At 45.6% G+C, this 19,937-nt stretch overlaps 1 protein-coding gene and 1 non-coding gene across 3 annotated transcripts in view; both read right to left on the reverse strand.

Annotated features, from left to right (window-relative positions):
• Positions 1–487: 487 nt before the first annotated feature.
• The window catches only part of nenya, a 92,413-nt gene continuing 72,963 nt past the window's right edge, over positions 488–19,937 (reverse strand). The window contains exons 15-16 of one of the 2 annotated variants that reach the window (XM_050192376.2): positions 714–763; positions 488–638 (exon numbers count right to left, since the gene is read on the reverse strand). In XM_050192376.2, coding sequence (XP_050048333.1) covers positions 605–638; positions 714–763 — 84 coding nt within the window. In that variant the 3' untranslated portion in view covers positions 488–604. The remainder of the gene's footprint in view (positions 639–713; positions 764–19,937) is intronic. The other variant, XR_007602238.3, reaches the window with a different exon arrangement.
• TRNAT-GGU (transfer RNA threonine (anticodon GGU)) lies at positions 19,513–19,585 on the reverse strand. Its single transcript has one exon. It is a non-coding gene; the product is annotated as a tRNA-Thr (tRNA).

The following is a 19,937-nucleotide window of genomic DNA, read 5'->3' on the forward strand; positions in this document are numbered from 1 at the left end:
GAAATGCGAAAACACCCGTGTACTTAGATTTAGGTGCACGTTAAAGAACCCCAGGTGGTCTAAATTTCCGGAGTCCTCCACTACGGCGTGCCTCATAATCAGAAAGTGGTTTTGGCACGTAAAACCCCATTATTTAATTTTTTTTTTTTAAAGAATCCGCATTGTCATTGTCGGACTGAAGGGAACCTGTGGCATGTGCTGTCGTGCAAGAAAACTGAAAGGAGTCCATTAGGATGGCAGATTTGGCCATCCAGAAACATTTCCTACAGGTGATAGTCTTCATGAGCTCATGTCCTATGCTCCCTTTGCTCAGTCTTCACTTCTGTGGCACTTCACCAGCAAGTTTGTACCAACTCAGTTTGCTGTTGTAATGTGTGGCCATATGCTAAGATTTCATCACACACTGAAATGATTTTCTGTCCCTTGTCTCAGTGCCACTGTTTGCATCTCATTCTAGTCCATTGGTATCAAAGTAAAATAAAGTGAATAAAATGTAACTTCTCTTTATTGAAATGACATAGCGTGTACAACATGGCTGTTGTCAACACAACCCCTTCTCAGCACTAGTGCCTTCAGCACTTCAGTTTTGGATAGCTGCACCTGTTCAACTCCTTGAAAAGCAAGTGCTAGCAGGTGACCTGCAAGAGAGATCAGGTTGACATAATTTGTTGTTATTACGTAGTTCAACTTTATTTCTCCCTAAATATACTTACAAATTCAGCTGCTTCCTCCTCTGGGTTGCCCCATACGGTGTTCTCGGCAGCTGTTGCAGAAGTTTGAAATATAAATAATGCATGTACTGCGGCAGTGGTTTATCTACAACACTAACACCCTCCCTTCAAATTTTCTGAAAGAGACCCCCCCATCTTTCTCCAGCACTGGAGGTACTGCAAAATGCCAAATGGACAGGAACAGATGTCAGGCATAAGGACAGACAAAAAGAATTGTCGAACTCAACTGCAATATACATCTCGTATAGTGTGAAGCGAATGATTATGTAGAGGTTATATTCTGTCACGTTAATATTCCTAGTATGATAGGATATTTCTAATTGCAAGATATGATTGCAAGCAAATTAAAACCTAGTGGCACATACACCTACTGGCATACGCACACATGCATACCCAGTGGCAATAATGACAAAAGCTGCCGGTGGCCATCTGGGTGTACATTGTAAGAAGTGCAGTTGTCAACCTTGAAAGTAATTTGAAGTCTTGGCAAAAGACTGCAATCAAATGACCCGAGAAATAATGGAAGCATATTGTGTGTGTGTGTAACCCCCTCCCCTACACACATTTTTTGTAGAATCCCCCACCAAAACCAAAATATAGAATAAATGCCTGTACTCTGTATATTTCAGCAATGCGTTGAATATAGCAGAGCTGTTTTTGGCAACAATGTTTAGGCTGGTAGACCTCACAATTATTGCAATTGCTGAATAAAGTTCTCTAGCTTTTAGTTAGGTCAGGGCACATGTTACAATTGCACAAGTGAAGCCAAGTATTCATCAAGGCACGTCCATGTTATTGCGGAATGTGACGCTCCCATGAGGTTAAACTTAAAGTATTCGGCGATTTTTCGATGTGCACTGATCTTCATAAAATTTCGAAGATAGGTTCTTTTTTGCACTCTGATTATCTGTGCCAAACAATATGGCTGCAAGTCGTTTAGTTTTCCCGAAAATGTATTTTAAAGATTGGTTGCATGTTCAAGACTTCTTACTGGCCACCCTATGTTTGTGACGTCAGAGACTACACTGTCGCTGAAATCGCGGTTGTCTAGTTAGGGAGATCTGTAAAAGCACCTTGTGTCGTCGGGAGGCATCATCAGCTTCGCTTTTTTGGTGTTAGCGCCACGTGTACTGCGTGTTTACATTACGGTAGTGTAGGATCTGATGTCAACTCATTGTGACATCACACGAAGCAGCTACCTGTTTCGGTGTTGGTATCTCGTCTATTAGTTATATAAAATTATTGATGAATTTCTAAGCAAATTGGGCCACCCTACAGGTGACAGGACTGTCAATGCCATTTGAAAATGACAATATCAATGACAAAAAGCGGCGGAGTTTCCCTTTTAGAGTGACCAATACCAATATTTCCTCCTGCCACAAAACAGTCCCATCAACGTAGATTAATATGTGGACATTTCCGAAACTACTATGTGTTATTCCTTTTCTAGGTTCACGTGAATGTTGTTTCTTAATGTAGGTTCGAGAACACGTTTGCAGTCGGCCAACCTGTTGCTGGTTGGTGGGGTTTTTTGGCACGAGGGCCAGATGTAGCCAAAGAGAACCAAGGCGATGATAATGGCTTACGAGTGGTATACGAACTCAGAATTACGAGGGGTGCATGAAACAGCTGTAGAGAGGCCTAAAACCAGCTGGAAAGAGTAAAATATGTATTACACTATGACAATGACAAATGATGTGTGGTACGAACAAGATATATACAGTTAAACCTCGATATAACGAAGTATTTAACTTTTCATTACCTGTTGTCGATAGAACATGTATTTCGAACCTCAATATAACGAGGTGTGTATGCGATTTCAATATAAAGAAATTTCGCTTCCGCCGCAAAGGAATGCCGAGACAATAAATGGAAACTTCCGCGGACGCAGATGGTCCAATGATTTACAAGCGGCTGCTTGTAAACGCGCCTCTCGAATCGCGCGCGGCGCGACAAGAGCGACCGCCAAAGTGGGAGCCGCATCATGTTCCGTGTAAAGTCCAAGTGCGATAAGGTCGTGCCACGCCCCGCGCACTTTGTGCTTAGGTGCGAGCGAAAGTGCCAGGGTGAGACAAGATGGTTTCACAAGTGCCGCCTTCCCGCGCGACCAAAGGGAGCGAACGATCAAGCACGCGCGAGGGGCGGTGGGAGGGGAGGGGGTTGGCGCGCGGGCGATTTCCGACGCGGCTCGGCCGTGGCTGCACATGGCTGTCAGCGTGGTTGAGCGCCGCGTGTGCAAAGAGTCAGTATGCCGAGACGGCTTGTCATCATGTAAGCCGTCTTCCCGCGCGTTTAGTATTGAGGGTGCGTAATCTCGAGTTTCGGTGACTCGGAGCGAGATGCAGACGAAGCACCCGCTGCCGGCGCTTTTCATGATAGCGTCGTCCCAGTGCGGGCGACACTGTCAGCCGCGGGAGCGGAGTGCACGCGGAAGCGTGGCTGGCTTCGCTTAATTCGCAACGCCTATGCGAAGGTATCGTCGACGTGGCGTGAAACCGTATCATTCGGGCGTCGATAAGCGGCAGAAGTGGTCGATGTTCGTGCGCAGAATTGACCCCGTTGAAGAGCAGCCAGATTCGCTCGTTTCATTTCGAGCGTGCCTGGTATAAACAAAACCAGCCTAGCTTAGATCAGTCTATCTTCCGCCAAGACTACGTACACCCCAAGCCTGGTGCTGTGCCGACTTTTACCTCGCCTCGTGTTCTGCTCTGGAATATGCTTCGTTTACAAAGCGCCTGCGACGAATGGCTCGTACTACTTGTACCATTGCGTACGCATATTGATAGCTGTCGCTAGCTGCACTTTCCGAGTCGCTGCTTTGTAGTGGATCCAGTCATGTGGTTGGCCACGTCTAATTCGGCGGCGATTAGAGCAAGCAGGAAATAGTCGCCGCTGGACAACGAGAACGAGGGCGACGGTGATGACGAGGACATCGCAGAGCACGTGCAGGCGTAGCAGACGAACTGGCAACACAGCTCGCGCGCCGGCGAGCGTGGCACGTCACAGTTTTGCGCGATCACGTGTCCAGCTGTGTTTACATTCCTTCTTTGGCCCATCTCGTTGCACTCTCAAACCGAAACTTGGACTGGTCGCGGTAAACAAGATTCCAAATAATTACCTGTCGCGCTCTGAAGCCAATGATGTTTCGTGCCGTGATTACCGAGTCATTAGCTACTTCTTGCAGCAGAAAAAACAAGATCGAAAATTTTGGTGTCCGAACTCCTTTAACGCAGGAACGGGCACCTAAGATCTGCGCTCTAAAAGCGTCTTTTCCGTGGCATATTAGAGTTACTGTATAGGCTGTCTTAAGGGAGCCTATTCAGTAACTATGGCATAGTACGGCACATCGATTCCGGCGCTGCTATCGAGGCACCCTATGGCATATGCTCTGCGGGCGCAGCTTGGCGCTATTGGCGGCGAGGAGTTAAGGAGTCGCCATCTATCGAAAGCGCCTCGCTGGCGTAGTATGAGGGATCACGCGGCGCGCTCCTCATAGGTTTTGCTGTCAGCGCTCACTGAAAACACCACGCGCGAGCTCTTCCAGACATTTCTGCAAGTACTTTCGAAACGAGAGAAGTTTGTTACTGTCTAAATAATAATCTTGTGCAAACTGAAAGCACAGAATCTCTTACAGACGCTATCTCTTTACCGAATACGTACAGTGAACGCCACTGCGCGCGGTCGCCATGATGGAGTCTCCCGAATCGGCTTCTTGCGTGAAAGGTAGGTAAACGCTGAGAGCAAACTATGTGCAACATGTTCTTATATAGTGTTTGTATAACTAAATGGAGCGTAATAGAATGAAGCCTCAATGCATTGATCGCACAGATTCGCAGCGACCTACTGCGCGTCTGCATGCTTGTCCACGCACTGTTTCGCTTTCGCCGCGTGCGCGTTCTCGCACCGTGTTATGAGCTTTAGGCCGCAGAATATGAGCATTTGACAGTATACAAGCAACCATTCTTGCGTGGGCGCTATCAGAGCTGTTCAAAAATAATTTCATTGTAGAGACTTCGACGCCTACAAGGACTGTGATGTGCCGTCGCTACGATTCAATCTTTTTTTTTCTTCTAAATTCTTGGACGGTTCAATAAGATTTCTCGAGTTTCGTCGCACTGTGTGTTTATCGGTGTTCTCAGCGTGCGATTTCCCGCTGCTTCTTTTTTGTAATCCAGTGCATCAATTCATAACACAAACGACCATATGCCATGCTTTTTTTTAATGTGCTTCTTACCGCTCCCTTTCCACTCCAGTGAACTTGCCAGTATCTACAGCATCAACAAGTTCATAGACCAAACCGTCATGGCATTAGTCGGGCAGCGGACTCGGGCGAGCGTCTCAGCGCGCGTTTTCCGAACATTGCAGACCCGGCGCCGTAGCAGAAATCTTCCTCGCTTCTGTGCTTGCTGCACACCCGAGTTGTAGCCGATGACTGTTTGCCGGTTTTGTGTTTCGCGAGCCAAGCTTCACGCAGCTTCTTGTCCTGGCACCGGGCTCCGTTGCGTACGTCCGGCACTGCGGCATCGAGCAGTAGCCTACCACGTTGCGCGCCTTCAAAGGCAGCCACTACCTATTGTAGTGCTTTCAAGCGTTGTAAAGGAGACACTCGAAGCGGGAATATCTCGCCACTAAATGAGGACCGCAGCGTACGAGGGAATTTAAAGGGACACTAAAGGGAAAAATGATTTCTTCTGCATCAGTAAGTTACCGTTCTACAGCACCAAAAACACCACTCTTACAACGATAAGAGGTTTGGTAAGCCAGAAAATGCGCAAGAACGAAATACGGGTGGCGACGCCTACTTGAGTTCCCGCACCTGGGGGCTGTGACGTCTTGAATATTGATGGCATCTTCTAGGGCCTACTAATTATATATAGCGGTACAGGTTGACTACATTGTGTTCTAAAAGAACCAATTATTAAACACGGCAAGTTTCGGGAACCTTTACTCAGCCAACGCGGCCCAAATGCGAAAACATACTTTGGAATCCCTGACGTCACACTGACGTAGCGGCGTCGGGGTTTCGGCGCGAAATTCAAATACTGATACTTGGACCTTGATTTCCTCATCTAATAATCAAACTATCTTATTGAAATTACTGCCTGCAGGGTTCTCAAACAATGCTTCATTAGTCTAAACTGATTTATTGTTTCGCTTTAGTGTCCCTTTCAACTCGTTTCAGCTCGCTTTGGCGCTCCCGAAGCAGCCGACGCGGCCGCTATGTCCACGTGATCCCTAATAGCACGTCACGTCGACGGTGGCGCCAGCTTTTCCAGTAGTGGAGCTCTAGGCCAATAGTCGGATACAACTCTTCAGTGAAGCCCCGCCCACGGCCTCATAACCGCCGGCCACTGTTCCTCCGCGAGGCTGCAAATAGTTCGTACTTCAAACTTTCCCCGTTACCTAAATAAGGCGGTAACCACAAAAATAAAAGCGCGTCATTTTGCACGTTTTCACTCGTCTATTATAGTGGGACGGTGAAGGCCTAATACTTTATTGAACTGAAATAAAACGCATGCTTCATTGCAACTAGTTATTGTCAAGTTTCACTTCAGTTGGCAGTGAAGTTTCATGAGTAAAACGGGGTCAGCAGTGAAATGAACTGTGCCGCCGACTTTTGAAGAGTGAAAAGCTCAGACTTCATATACTTTGTCCGTGTCTTTTGCACACCTCATCGCTTCCGCCGATAAAAAATACTCTTCAAGAACAGCAAACGCTCCAGAGGTATCAAGTACGACGCCATTTTTAAATGGTCGCATGACGACGATTTTGTTTGCTTCTGTGATTGGCTGGCGGAGTAACAATCCCGCGTGGTTCGTGCACCTTGTTTTCCAACCGCCGTTTATTTTTAAAGTTGTATCCTACTTTAGGCAGGAAATGGCTTGCAGCGTTTCTTGCTCTGTAACGATTTAAAGGGACCCAGAAACGATTGTGGGCGCGGCAGGGGCACAGCGACAATGCCGCTCACGAATCCTTTCCTGTTTTTCGTTCAGGCCGTGCTCTTCATCTGCCCGACACCCCCAGCCATCGAGACATGCTTCGGCCTTTCTGCGGCTGAGACGACGGAATACTGTATCTTCAGGCCTACCAGTCCACTGAGATGCGATATCAGTGACATGCTCCCGGACATGCGCACATGGGCACCGTTACTTGCCGGATTTTCCTCGCCGTCATCGGTTACGTCAGAGTTTTGGCAGCATGAAGGTCCGGCCACTTCGCGGATTCCGGCCAGTGGGCGCGGCAGGGGCACAGCGACAATGCCGCTCACGAATCCTTTCCTGTTTTTCGTTCAGGCCGTGCTCTTCATCTGCCCGACACCCCCAGCCATCGAGACATGCTTCGGCCTTTCTGCGGCTGAGACGACGGAATACTGTATCTTCAGGCAGCTTATACTTCGCTCGTGCGTCCCCTACTGGAATATGCTGACGTGATCTGGGATCCGCACACTAAAACGAATGTAAAAAGTATCGAGGAGGTTCAGAGAAAGGCACTGCGATTTATACACCACGCCTACGGAAGACAGGTATCGATATCTGATCTTAGCCGCTCCGGTCTTCCCACCTTGGAATCTCGTCGAAAAATGCACCGTCTGAAGATGCTATTTGCAATCATTAATAATTATACCAAATTAGACTTCCACACTTACATGCAGTACAACAGAACCCGACAGACTCGACACAAACACGAAAAAACAATTATAAGGCCTCAGTGCAGAACCAACACATACAAGCTGTCGTTCTTTCCAAGAACGATAGCAGACTGGAACAAGTTGCCCTACGATGTGGCCACCTTATCATCACCCGATGCATTTTTTTCAGCAGTCAGTTCTAGCCAATAACCTTTGTGAGCTCGGTTTCTTTTTTTTGGATTTGAATGTAACGCGTTTGCATCTTGTTTTGTTTGCTTTGCTTCGCAGTAACCTTCTGTGTGCCTATGTGGTTCTCTGTCGTAACTGTTACTGTTGTTGTTTTCTTGATGGACCATTAATATGAAAAGCGTCATGTACCCACTTCTGCCCTGGCTACCAAAAGGCGGCCGGCAGTATTGAAAAAATAAATAAATAAATAAATAATGACGATTTTGTATAAACGTGCTGAGCGTTAGGGTATAGGTCCTTCTGCTCATTAAGTGACGCATTTAAGTTCTCCGCGTAAAGCATGTAATTATAAGGTTTTAAATATGTGTATCGCTACCGATCGCAGCGACGCCGTTCCCCTGAGTTTTCAGTCGCCCCCTCTTAATTGACGTAACCCAATTGACATCAGTTTGGCGAGCTATCCGATTGGCTATATGATTCTACCGTGGTCGCGTCCAACTTTATTATGACCAAATGTTCGTAATAGTTGGAATGTTGGTTAATTTGTTTCTACAAAGACGCATACACAACGGCAATTTATCATCACACTCAAGCACGTCCAGCTGTGTACACAGCAAGTGTTGTCTGCTTGTGTTACAACGTTCTCCCTGTTGACGCGAATTGCGCAGACAGTGCTGGTCTCGAGCTTTCTTTTCGCGAGCACCATGGTTCGCCCTTGATGCGTTGTGGGCTGCAAATCTAGACATCGGCAATATGTCAAGCTGCGACATCGTGTCCCTCTGCAAGGCAACATGAGGGTGATGTGGCTGCAGCGCATCGGGCTGTCGATATCTGATCGGCGCCAGCATCTACGCGTTTGCGGTCGTCACTTCACGCCGGATGATTACTACTACTATAGAGCATTACAGCATGTCCGGTATTCCGGTAAATGCAGGCGGACTGCGTTTTACCGGATGAGCGGAGGCGCAAACGTGAACGGCCCGCACGTTGCAGCCACTTGGTGGCACAAAACTCAACCATGGCAAAGCTAATATGACAGTAACCAAGTGCATTCTATTTTGCTGCTGGTGTATATTTTCGTGAGCACCTTGTCTTTTTAAATGTTTAAAATCTTTTACACTTGGTTACAGCAATATTAGCTCTGTGTTTGGCTGGTTTATCTCTGCGCCACCAGCTGGCTGCACCGTGCGCGCCACTCATGTTTACGCCAAAGCCCCTTCATCACAGCGGCAGGACTACGGTTACGTGAATACCGGACACGTTCGGCGCTGCGACAGAATGCTCGCAACGCACGCTGCTTCGATAGCACTGGCTTGGGATCGACTGCCGGGCGGCTGGCGGAGAGATCTGGCTCCAGGACAACCGGAAGTAGATGACACGACGTGACGTCATGACGCAGAGCCAGTGAAAGCGGAGGTTAGCCATGGTCACTCGACGGGACAGTTGAGGAAAAAAAAGCATGGACAGGGAGGAGGGTAACTTGTAATCGTGCGTAGCCCTGTTAATATGAAACGCTTCAATTAAATTGCGGCGCGAATGGTTTACTGTAGCTGTACCCTACGTGTCTACAAAATTTATCCAAACCGTTTCAGGGACCCTTTATTACAGGAGCGTATGTTGTTAGTTCAGACGATATTAATTTCGCAGAGCTTTCTTAACTCGACATGCAGACGTGATTTAACGTATAACCCCAAGCAGACTGCTGGCACAGGCGGCTTGACTACGTACTAGAACTAAACTTTTCATGCAGAAGTGTTTGGTGTCTAAGTACCAAAGCCGTGTGCTGCAGGTTCTTAGAAGTCGAGTTCACCAAAACTGGAAGAAATGTTAGTGTGGGCGCAGGCGTTGTCAATTCAGTGCGCTTAGTTTCTCAGAAAACAAACTAATATGCGGTAGGCTTTTCATCGTTGAAAAATCTAACAAAATATGAGAAACTGAATACAAATTACAAAGCTAACCTTATACCGGGCTCCGATTATCGTTTTTATAGCAAGGCATCTTTTAGTAATTTTTAGTAATTGATTTTTTTAGCATCTTTCGTTAAAATTCCATGTAGATATTTTGATATTTCTTGGGGTATGTTATATTTCATCACTGTCTCTCTCTCTCTCTCTCTCTCTCTCTCTCTCTCTCTCTCTCTCTCTCTCTCTCTCATTTTTCTTCAATACGTGCATTCTTCTTGATTGATTTTATTTCCCATTTGTTCTTTATTATTCTTAACCGGCCGACGCCTCTTGATATAATTTAGCTTCTTTAAAGGGACTGACAACCATTATTAAGGACCTATTTTTTTAAGGCGCAACGCAAAGCTTACCCCTGGTAGTATTTACATCTGCAGCGGTTACTTCAAAACGCGCGTGGATACATAGTACGCAGAATTTTTCGATCTGAGCAGCCTCTAAAACAGTAGGAGTCCCTCCTTCAGCAACGCTGAGAAGCGAGAGCGATGTCGATAGCCCGCCTCGAAAATTGAGAAACCCGCCAATCGTTCTGCTTTCACAGGAATGAGTGTAACTGTGGTTAACCACCTATATTTTGACCTTTTCAACCACTGAAAATAAAAAGCTGGTGCAATAAGCTGGCGTTGTTGTGCAGACATTTCCTAAATCTGTACCGCGTTTTTCCCCAAGTACACGCCTACGTCATGGCTTGCTGGCCCCCGTCGTCGTCGTCCTGTCGATAGACGAGCCAAGCCAACTCATCGAAAACGAAGGCGAAGGCAGTGCCACTTTTCTGCTCACCACAAACGAATGCTTGTCTGCACATTGTAAGACAGGAAGAACTCATAATAATAAAGAGTATACTGCATTTCAATACTAATAAAGAGACCGGGAACAGCGTACAGTATTAAAAGGTCACGTGGTGGACCTCTTATGGAGCTTCATGTTTTTGCCACCAAAGGTCGTTTTTTGCACCTTATAGTGATGAATTAAACATATAAATCCACGTTTAGTGAGAAAAACATGGCTCGTTTTAGCCACTACGATAGGGAATAATTCCATCAGCGCGGTTGTCTCGATTCATGTTGTGAGCGGTTGCCTGTTCCTTTAAGCTTTCTATAGTCTTCATTTGTATTTTTTTGCTCGTTTTTAAGCAGCCAGAAGCCTATCTCTTGTTGTTCTCTATTTCGTGGAAAATCAAAGTAAAAGGTAATGTTTGAGGTGACAAAATCTACAAAGAATCTTCAGGCATGCTAAGTTGCGCTGCATAGTTTCATCGGTTTCTAACACGATTTCTAACGAGTTCTAACGCACGAAGAATTTAAACACGAACACGCTCACAGGATGATGCACGTTTCTGATTGTGCTTTCTTCGTGTATGTCCTCTATGACCTGTGCTGCTAAACTTTGCATACATGACCAAGAACTACCTAGCATTACACGCAGCCAGTTAAAGAATCTTCACGCGGAAACAGGCGTTGTCAATCCAGTGGGATTAGTTTTCCTGGAAAAAAGAATTATTTCAGTTTGTTATAGCTCATCTACCTACTGTTGTTATTTTTGGTGGTGCCTTTCTTACGAATCCACTTCTGCTTGCGGCAGAGTATCCTCTTAGTGTATTGAAATAAATAAATTGCCGATACCTGACTGCGCCTTGCAAAAAAGGAAGAGAGAGAACGAGATCAAAAAAGTGACACCGGGCAGTAAAAAAATTTATTGCGGAAGAATTCATTGCATAACCACACAGTGCTCATAATCAATTTGAACACTGTATCTGTTAGATATGAGAGCGCGCAAGGAATGTATTCGTTAAAATGGGAACCCAGCTTTAAAAAAAAAGGAAGCGAAAGAAAAAACAACCAGCGCTGTCAAAAATTTACTTTGCGAGAATTCACTGTGGATATCTGCACATGTAATTCCAATAGATCATGTCAGCCCGGTATTTGTGGAACGTGCTCATAAGGAAAGCATTTGCAGAAATCGGGACGCTCCTTAAAAATAAAATCAAAATAAATAAGTGGCGTTGTCGGAACATTTTGTGCGGATGCTCAAAGCGTGGACACAGAATGGAGGAAGAGGTCAAGAAAGTTGGCAACCAATTATAGGGCAATTGTAAGTGTAGAGAGACAACCAGGAGTAATGAGAGAGTAAGTCGGAGAAACAGAGACAGCGAATTGGATACAATGAATGGAAAGGAAAAGGACCAAGGAGATCTACAAGAACAAGAAAACTGAAAAATATATCAGAAGGGAAAATCTGTACGATAACACGAAGGGAAGTGCCTTGCTATTTGAGGCTCGAGCTGGTTGCGCAAGGACAAAAACATGCCGGAGCAAATATTCGCAATTGAATAAGGCATGTGTATGCTGCAGCGAAAATCCGGAGACCACTCAGCACATCCCAACGGAATGCGAAGGGATACATCCAGCGAGACCAGTACGTAACGTACAACTTCCAGAAGCGCTTGGATTTAAAGTAGACGGAAGTGTCAACCGGTCAGCAGTCGAGATAAGGAAGAGGCGTTTAGAGTATTAGTGAAAAAAAGAAACAGGGAAGAGATTGGTAGGACTGGATCCGCTACAGGCACATGCAGCGGTACACGGTAGATAGAGAAGATTATAAAGAGATGTATACAAGAATGCTAGAAGGAAATGCATTGATAGCATACCTGAGTAACTCAAGCAGGCTAGGTGACGATTTGTCCCCAGCCCGTTCCAAAGGGGATGCCAATAAATCCCAATCATCATCGTCGTGCAAAAATTCACTGTGGTTAACTTCACAATGCTCATAAATTGTGTCAACGCGATTTGTGTGAGATTTTGGCGAGTGATTTTTTCGTTTCTTTTTTGCAAGGACCGAAACGCACATTCGCTCGCTAAAAAGAAAAGAAAAGAAAAAATGTCACTACTGCGGTTAGCCTCACAGTACTAAAATGTCACGTCAACGGAGCATTAGTGTTATTTGCACGTGTAAATATTTCATTTGCCGTGCGGATGGATGCAAGTTCCACCAGCAAGTGGCAGTGGTGCGATGCTTCGGTGGGCAGCGCACCAGGAGGTTCGCGGTCGAACTAGCGTCCACTACGCTCGAACTGGTCCGACCGATGTGCCGCGACTCGTTTCCGAGCGCACACGTGACCCTGGCAACATTTAACACCCGAACATTCTCGAGTGAAGCTAGCTTAGCAGGCCTCTTTGAGGAATTAACTTTCAGGCATTGTTTGGGATATCATTGGCCTTAGTGAGGTTAGAAGAACTGGTGAGGCTTATACAGTGCTGACTTATGGCTACGTCCTCTGCTACAGAGGACTTCCAGATAAGAAGCAGTACGGAGTAGGATTCCTAATCCATAAGGACATAGCGGACAACATTGACGAATCCTACAGCATTAATGAGAGGGTGGCAGTAGTCGTAAGAAAACCTAATAAGGGGTATAAATTAAAGGTAGCACAAGCCTACGCTCCCACCTCCAGTCATGAGGATGATGAAGTAGATCAGTTTTATGAAGGTGTGGAATTAGCGATGAGAAAAGTGCAAACTCAGTATACTGTAGTAATGGGCGACTTCAATGCAATAGTGGGACAAAAGCAGGCTGATGAACAAGCAATTGGCAACTACGGCGTCGATTTTAGGAACACTAGAGAAGCGATGTTGGCAGAGTTCGCGGAAAGGAATAAAGTGCGAATAATGAACACCTTCTTCAGAAAGCGTAGCAACAAAAACTGGACTTAGGAAACCCATAATGGCGAAACAAGAAATTGATTTCATACTTGCTACCGATCCCAGCATAGTGCAGGATGTAGAAGTGTTACAGAAGGTAAAGTGCAGTGATCATAGGCTAGTTAGGTCTATGATTCACCTCAATTTGAAGAGAGAAAGAGTAAAATTGGTCAAGAAGAAGCAGGCTAACCTAGACGCAGTAAGGGTAAAAGCAGACCAATTGATACTTGCAAACAAATATGTAGCCTTAGAACAGAGAGATGAAAATGACATAGATGTAATGACTGAAACCGTAACTAGGCTGGTTTCAGAAACAGCAATTGAAGTGGGAGGTAACGCAGCAATGCACCCAATAGGTAAGCTCTGCCAAGTAACGAAGGACCTAATAAAGAAAGAGAAAGAATGAAAGTGTCCAACTCAAGAGATCAGATAGAATTCGCGGAATCGTAAAAACTGATCAACAAGGAGAAAATGAAGAATATTCGAAATTACAACGTAAGAAAGACTGAGGAAGCAGTAAAAAATGGGCGCAGCATGAAATCAGTGAGAGGAAAACTTGGAATAGGACAAGCCAATGCATTGAAAGATAAGCAGGGTAATATCATCAGGAATTTCGAAGATATAGTAACGGCAGCGGAAGAATCCTATACTAACCGGTACAATACCCTGAGAAGCCACGATACCTACATTCCAAGTAGTAATGAACAGGCCGCAGAGGCTCCTTCTATAACTAGCAATGAAGTCAGAAGGGCCTTTAGAGACATGAAACGAGGAAAAGCGGCAGGAAGAGGTGGAATAAGAGTCGATTTAATCAAAGATGGAGGAGGCATCATGCTTCAAAAGCTTGCGGCCCTTTATACGAAATGTCTAACGAACGACAGAAAGCTGAGCTAGTTGGTAAGGATTCATAACGCAAAGAAGGGGTGAGGCGTGCAGACACGGACAGAAGAGAAGTGGACAACACGAACGCCAACTATCAACTGAAGGAAGCAATGAGGCGAAAAAAGAAAGAAGACATAAAACTCATATGCGCATGCTCTGGAATGATAGCACCACGTGTCAATCGGCTACACGTGCCGGTCTACGTGAGAGGTAATTGTTAATACATTTGATCTCTTTCTTATGTAAGGTAATCGAAGGCTGACTCACGCACGCACTTCCACCATTATTGATATGTCATGCCTCTAGTACAATACGCGTATCTTCATTCCTATGCCTGTACAATATCACGCATTCATCTAACTCGGGCGTGCAGTTACAATATTGGCATTCCTGGTAATGTAAGGAAAGATAAGAAGATCGATCCGCCGGTTAATGACTTGAGACGGCAAGCTGGGCGAGTTGGTGATTGAACATCTTCCTATGGGTGGCCAGCGCAACCCGGACTTTAACCAAGTCCTTCATGACCCGGCCTACTTGGCCGCGACAATAGCCGTGTGTTAGTGCCGTCTGCGCTCGTATTGTGTACTTCCTCTCGTCCTTCGTCCGGGTTGCGCTGCCCACCCATAGGAACATGGTTAATGACTTTTTATGTTCCATTAGCCTCTCACTGATACACCGCCCCGTTTGCCCTACGTAGATATCGCCACAGCTAAAGGGAACTTTATATACCACACCCATACGACAGTCAGTAAAAATGTTGTTCTTGATGTGCTTCGCTGTACAAATATCTGTTCGTTTTTTTGCCTGCCACCTGCTCCTTTTTTCTCTGCTCGGCAGCGCATATCTTACGTAGCTTATTGGGAGCAGTAAAAACAACATTAACACCATATCTACTTGCAACTTTTTTAAGCCTGTGCGATACTGAATGAATGTAAGGAATAGTCACTACTCTTTTCTTGCTATTACTGCTATCTGTAATCACGTCCGTCCCCCTCGAAATCGTCTTTAGGCGTTCAGCCACATTGGCCACTGCTACGCTAGGATAACCTGCTCCTAATAGGCGCCGGACCTGTGCATTAAAACTGGCGCTCATTTTGTGCATGCACGATATGGTGAGAGAATACTTAAGGCACGACATGGCAATTCCGTTTTTTACTACTTTGGAATGCTTGGAGTGAAAGTTTAACAATGGCTTCGAAGATCTAGGGGAGTGCTGCCAGCACACGTGATTTTGTTTGAAGACCAAGGAAATGTCTAGAAACTGTATTACGCATCTCGGAGGGAATTCCTTGGTAAACTTTAATCCTCCCCCATTAAGCTTAAATTGCTCACTTACTGAAGTAGCAGCGTAATCAAATTCGTCCCCATTGCAGATAATCAGGTAATCATCAACGTAACGAAATACCTTAATAACACAATCGTCCAAGGCCTTCTCAGCTGACAGCTGCTTAGAGAAGGCCTTGGGTGATTGAAACGTGGTGCTATCATTCCAGAGCATGCGCAGATGAGTTTTGTGTCTTCTTTCTTTTTTCGGCTCAGTGCTTCCTTCAATTGATAGTCGGCGTTCGTGTTCTCCACTTCTATTGTGTCCGCGTCTGCACGCCTTACCCCCTCTTTGCATTATGAAATGTCGAACGACTTCGGGGGTCCGAGAGAACTGGAAGAATTCCAACATTATAGTAATCCATAAAAAGGGAGACGTTATAGAATTGAACAATTATAGGTCCATTAGCTTACTTCCAGTATTGTATAAATTATTCACCAAGATAATTTCCGATAGAATAAGGGCAACACTTCATTCAACCAAGAGAACAGGCTGGCTTCGGGAAGGGATACTGTACAATGCATCACATCCATGTAATCAATCAGGTAATCGAAAAATCTGCAGAATACTATCATCCTCTCTATATGGCTTTCATAGATTGCGAAAACGCATTTGATACAGTAGAGATACCAGCAGTCATAGAGGCATTACGTAATCAAGGAGTACAGACCACCTGCGTAAATATCTTGGAAAACATCTACAGAGATTCCACAGCTACCTTATTCGTACACAAGAAAAGTAGGACGATACCTATACAGAAAGGGGTCAGACAGGGAGACACAATCTCTCCAATGCTATTCACTGCATGCTTGGAAGAAGTATTCAAGCTATTAAACTGGGAAGGCTTACGCGTAAGGATCAACGGTGAATATCTCAGGAACTTTCGTTTTGTAGATGACATTGTCCTGTTCAGAAACAGCGGGGTCGAGTTACAACAAATGATTGAGGTCCTTAACAGAGAGAGTGTAAGAGTGGGGTTGAAGATTAATATGCAGAACACAAAGGTAATGTTTAATAGCGTAGAAAGGAAACAAGAATTTATGATCACCAGTCAGCCTACAGAGCCTGTACAGGAGTATGTTTACCTAGGTCAATTACTTCCAGGGGATCCTTATCATGATAAGAAAACTTACAGAAGAATAAAAATGGGTTGGAGCGCATACGGCAGACGTTACCAGATCCTGACTGGAAGCTTACCATTATCACTAAAAAGAAAGGTGTACAATCAGTGCATTCTACCGGTGATAACATATGGGGCAGAAACTTGGAGACTAACAAAGAAGCTCGAGAACAAGTTAAGGACCGTACAAAGAGCGACTGAACGAAGAATTTTAATTAATTAATTATGGGGTTTTACGTGCCAAAACCTTGTTTCTGGTTATGAGGCACGCTGTGGTGGAGGACTCCGGAAATTTCGACCACCTGGGGTTCTTTAACGTGCACCTAAATCTAAGTACACGGGTGTTTTCGCATTTCGCCCCCATCGAAGTGCGGCCGTCGTGGCAGGGATTTGATCCCGCGACCTCGTGCGCAGCAGCCCAACACCATAGCCACTGAACAACCACGGCGGGTAACGAAGAATGTTAGGCGTAACGTTAAGAGACAGGATGAGATCGGTGTGGATTAGAGCAAACGGGGATAGCCGATATTCTAATTGGCAATAAAAGAAATAAATGGAACTGGACAGGTAATGTAATGCGCAGGTTAGATAACCGGTGGACCGTTAGGGTTACAGAATGGGTGCCAAGAGAAGTGAAACGCAGTCGAGGACAGCAGAAGACCAGGTGGATTGATGAAATTTATAAATTCGCAGGCGTAAGTTGGAATTGGTTGGCGCAGGACAGGGGTAATTGGAAATCGTAGGGAGAGGCCTTCGTCCTGCAGTGGACATAGGCTGCTGATGATGGTGATCTTTTTTTGTCCTCGGGCAGCCAACTCGGGCTTCAAATAGCAAAACACTGCCCTTCGTGTTACACAAACTTTCCCTCCGGATTTGTTGCCGCTTTTGTAAATCTCCATGATTAGCATCGAATTTACCGTCTCTTTCTCCCACTTTCTTTTTGATTACTCCTGGTTGGCTATTTACACTTTCAATGACCCTGAGTAATAAAACTTAAAGGCGCCGCTTTGCGCATTTTTTATTTCTTTGCATCAATTCTGAAGCCGCTGTTGTCATAGCTTCTGTTAGATGTGTGAAAAGTCTTACAAGTTTTTTAAATATTTAGCCACTATTATTTCAAACAAAAGCTTCTTTTAGTTAAAAGAAATGATGGCTTAAAACACAAATGCCAACACCTCCTGAGAGGTATGGAAAAGATATGAGCATGAATCACGAACATAATAATTTGACGGCCTGAAAGCCCGAAAATGCGACGATACCGTCAACTTTCCTTTCTCCGTGGACGATACGCATTTCTGTCGGCCGCCGTGCACAGGGCCGCTCATTAGTATATGTATTTCGCGCGGCTTGTCGCACCGTAAATTATGGCCTAAGATCTCTGCAATGCCGCTTCGGAGCAGTGTCACGCAACGTCCAAATGATGTTGACTTAAAGTCCTTTCCTGCGACGTTACGGGATAGTTCAGCCAATCAACAAGCTAACATGGCGACAATCTTGGAACATCACAATACATTCACGGTATGACAGATCCAATGTAGGGGTGCCTGAGCGCGACCGCTAACGTTTATTCTTTAAGCGCGAATATCACCATATAGCTGCCGAGGACCAAAAAGTTTCCTTCGAGAAAGCGTACCGCTTTACGTAATATTTCACCTTGATGAATGAATGAATGAATGAATGTTTATTTCATCTTGAGTATAAATTCAAGGTGCAGGGGCAAAAGGCGCACAGCGCCTGACAGGGGCTCCTGTACCCGTAAAGTACGCGTGTATTATACATTATTTAGTGGTAGTTCATTGGCAGTGAGCGAACATAGATAACGTTACATATTTTTACACATTGTGCACGAGTTTACACAGAAAACTGAGAACAGCAGAAATTGACAAATTATTGGGTTACAGTTTGTTTACTAATATAGGCGGTGAAATAATAAAATGGTCCCCTTTTCCCCCCTCTTCCCCTTTCCTCTCCCGGTCCACAAGCAGTAAAGTACAGGAAAGCGCGGAAACGCTCTTTGCCGAACTTCCGCTTCCCGGCACAAATTAAAAAAAAAAAAGTGTCTTCTTGATGGCCGATCAGAGAGCGAACATGGCGTATAATTGCGGCCGTGCAGCCGATATGCGTGACGAGAATGAGCCCGAGGTATATCGATGACAACGGGGGCAACATGCATGTCAATGAGGTGGTGAGCTAGAAGATGGCAAAGCCACTTTTCTGCATGGCTGCAGACCCTTCGATCAACCAGAGCGCAACGAACTCGTCGACGCAGAAATAAAGTTAGGTGCAGGTGCACGCAAAGCCTACTCGAAGACAGACAATGATGCTAATACTATGGTTGGCGCAGCCGCTTCCACCAGCTCTTAGAGTGGCTTGCCAAATTACTGCTTGTGCACAAGAGAAGACGACCCAGCTTTGCGGCCGCAACAGACGCTACGAAGGGCGTATACGCCTCGAAACGAGACGACAGCGTGGCGGCTGGCCTGCCGCCAGCGACTCCCTGCTCCGATTGTAACAGGACGGACGGCAGGGCTGATGTCTTCCATGTGCTCCGGCCATGCGACGCCCACCGGCAAGTGAGGCCCGACACACGGCACCGTGTCATGTGCACAGCTATACGAACAGCGTGCACCGACCCGCAGGGACGAACGAAAGGTGCTGCTTCGCGCCGGAGATGGGAGAGGCAGTGCACCGCGTCTAGGCCTGAGGAAGAGTCAACAATTGCCGGTACTTGGGCCGGATTAAGCGCCATCGCTGCCTTAATTCTTCACAGGAAGGAGACACAATCTATGCAATGCTATTCACTACGTGCCTAGAAGTATTCGTTAAGAAAGGGGGTTAACCGAGGGGCCCGATTTTTATTAGTCATATCATAAGCCAACAAGCAGACACCAAGGACAACATAGGGGAAATTATTTCTGCTTAACAAATGAAATAAAGAAACGATAAATTAATGCAAATGAAAGTGGATGAAAAACAACTTGCCGTAGGTGGGGAACGATCCCACAACCTTCGCATTACCTGTGCGATGCTCTACCAATTGAGCTACCGCGGCGCCGTTTCCCCATCCACTTTCTTGGGTATTTATGTTTCCTAGTAGAACCCTGGGAATGTTAGCCAGCGCCACCACTCACAAAACCTTGGTGGCGGATGTGGAACATCCTTTCTGTCGCAGGCGTCACGAGACCGTTATCTTTTTTTGGGTGAAGGCGACCGGTCAATAAACACACACATGCTACCTGAAGGCATCAATGTTGCCGGATTCGAGACTCTCGTTATGTAATGAACGAGAAGAAAGGGGGTTAACCGAGGGGCCCGATTTTTATCAGTCATATCATAAGAAGCCAACAAACACTGACACCAAGGACAACATAGGGGAAATTATTTCTGCTTAACAAATGAAATAA

Source organism: Dermacentor andersoni, chromosome 1, assembly GCF_023375885.2.
Source record: "Dermacentor andersoni chromosome 1, qqDerAnde1_hic_scaffold, whole genome shotgun sequence".
Taxonomy (NCBI): domain Eukaryota; kingdom Metazoa; phylum Arthropoda; class Arachnida; order Ixodida; family Ixodidae; genus Dermacentor; species Dermacentor andersoni.